Source organism: Salmo trutta, chromosome 24, assembly GCF_901001165.1.
Source record: "Salmo trutta chromosome 24, fSalTru1.1, whole genome shotgun sequence".
Classification (NCBI taxonomy): Eukaryota; Metazoa; Chordata; class Actinopteri; order Salmoniformes; family Salmonidae; genus Salmo; species Salmo trutta.
Window position 1 is genome coordinate 48,944,497 of NC_042980.1, and position 2,330 is coordinate 48,946,826.

General features: G+C 44.4%; 1 protein-coding gene across 1 annotated transcript; it reads left to right on the plus strand.

The window, feature by feature from the left end:
• Nucleotides 1-1,066: 1,066 nt before the first annotated feature.
• On the plus strand, nucleotides 1,067-2,330 carry LOC115161447 (complement C1q tumor necrosis factor-related protein 3). Its single transcript, XM_029712437.1, has one exon. The coding sequence runs from the start codon at nucleotides 1,271-1,273 to the stop codon at nucleotides 1,943-1,945; it is 675 nt and encodes a 224-aa protein (XP_029568297.1). The 5' UTR covers nucleotides 1,067-1,270; the 3' UTR covers nucleotides 1,946-2,330.

Consider the following 2,330-nt stretch of genomic DNA (forward strand, 5'->3'; position numbering starts at 1 on the left):
TGACAGAGTCTGGAGACGCCGTGGAGAACGTTTTGCTGCCTGCAACATCCTCCAGCATGACCGGTTTGGCGGTGGGTCAGTCATGGTGTGGGGTGGCATTTCTTTTGGGGGCCGTACAGCCCTCCATGTGCTCGCCAGAGGTAGCCTGACTGCCATTAGGTACCGAGATGAGATCCTCAGACCCCTTGTGAGACCATATGCTGGTGCGGTTGGCCCTGGGTTCTTCCTAATGCAATACAATGCTAGACCTCATGTGGCTGGAGTGTGTCAGCAGTTCCTGCAAGAGGAAGGCATTGATGCTATGGACTGGCCCGCCCGTTCCCCAGACCTGAATCCAATTGAGCACATCTGGGACATCATGTCTCGCTCCATCCACCAATGCCACGTTGCACCACAGACTGTCCAGGAGTTGGCGGATGCTTTAGTCCAGGTCTGGGAGGAGATCCCTCAGGAGACCATCCGCCACCTCATCAGGAGCATGCCCAGGTGTTGTAGGGAGGTCATACAGGCACGTGGAGGCCACACACACACACACACACACACACACACACACACACACACACACACACACACACACACACACACACACACACACACACTACTGAGCCTCATTTTGACTTGTTTTAAGGACATTACATCAAAGTTGGATCAGCCTGTAGTGTGGTTTTCCACTTTAATTTTGAGTGTGACTCCAAATCCAGACCTCCATGGGTTGATAAATTGGATTTCCATTGATTATTTTTGTGTGATTTTGTTGTCAGCACATTCAACTATGTAAAGAAAAAAGTATTTAATAAGATTATTTCTTTCATTCAGATCTAGGATGTGTTATTTTCGTGTTCCCTTTATTTTTTTGAGCAGTGTATTTTGAGTAGTGTTTGTTTCTCTCTGCGTCACGGTTTGTTGTTTTGTCTAGTCAGTTATTTATGTTTTGCAAAGTTTCACGGATTTAATCAAATGTGTAACTACAACCACGCTGCACTTTGGTCTGATCCTTTCGACAGCCGTGACAGAATAACTAATAATTAATCTCAAGAGAAGACAGGTTAAATGTTAAATAAGGTTTATTGTTCTCTTACTTAGGCGATTGGCTACTCCATTGTGCTGGAGACGAACACTTTTCCAAAGAAATTATCACATTTCGCAACACGAATTGCGAAATAAATGGAATGTACACAAGGAGTGTCTGAAACAGGATCTACATTGTAGTTGTATAAAAAGAGGCAGATAAAACTCCAGAATCGACACAGATTCCTGAATACGGGGAGAAATGAATACTGCTGTGTTTCTGTTGGTTTCCCTGTGCTGCTGCTGCTGCTGCTGTCTGTCTGCGGCTCAAGAAGAGATCAAAAAGACTGAAAATGAAGATAAAAAATGCCAGACATCAGAAGGCTCATGCTACCCTGACTTGTGCAAGCTGCTGAAAGACTTCGGTGTCATGGAGGAGAAACTGCGAACCACAGTGGAAAAACTGGGAGTCATGGAAACCCAGCTCAAAGTTAACGAGAATCAACTTGAGGAACTGAAAAATAAGGAGAGAATGAAGGTGATCTTTTCGGCTGCCCTGGGCGGGAACGGGCCCACCGGGCCAATCGACCACGACACTACCCTGATCTTCAAAAATGTCATCACTAACATCGGCAGTGCCTACAATCCAAGTACAGGGGTATTTGCTGCCCCTGTTGCAGGGGTCTACTACTTCAGTTTCTTCTACCATGCCGGGGGAAGTGAGGTTAAATACATTTCCTTGTTCAAGAATGGACAGAGGATGGTCAGTTCCTCTGATCACAAGTCTAGCGGCGATGGAGCTGACAACGGGGCTAATGCAGTCACTCTACAGCTGGAGGTGGGGGACCAGATCTTCATACGCCTAATGGCTAACACTCACGTGTGGGACTCTGTAAACCACACGACCTTCAATGGGTTCCTGCTCAAACAAGTTTGATGAAATACTTTGGTAGCGCTGTCCTCTGCTTTCTACTTTTGGTGATATTATTATTATTATTATTGTGAACAGCTAATCTTTCTCACATACTGTAACTCCTGTATCCTAATTCATAATGTAATCTATATATCCATCATAATGTATTCAACACAACCATCTTATTCATCATTATCTAGTCTATATATCCGTTTTGATGTATTCAGGCTGACATTGTTGGTAAAATACATTGGTAGGCTAGCGCTGTCCTCTACTTTGTAGGTTGAGTGACAGCATCTCCTATCTTCTTTGGTTTCTGATGTGATTACTGTGTGTTGATGTTGTTACACTCTTGGTCAACACAAGACAAATCACCATTGTTGAAAAGCAATAAAGTCTTTAAAGGAAA

What these genes read in the sequence shown, in the direction of transcription:
- LOC115161447 (XM_029712437.1), top strand. Translation starts at nt 1,271, where the DNA reads ATGAATACTGCTGTGTTTCTGTTGGTTTCCCTGTGCTGCTGCTGCTGC.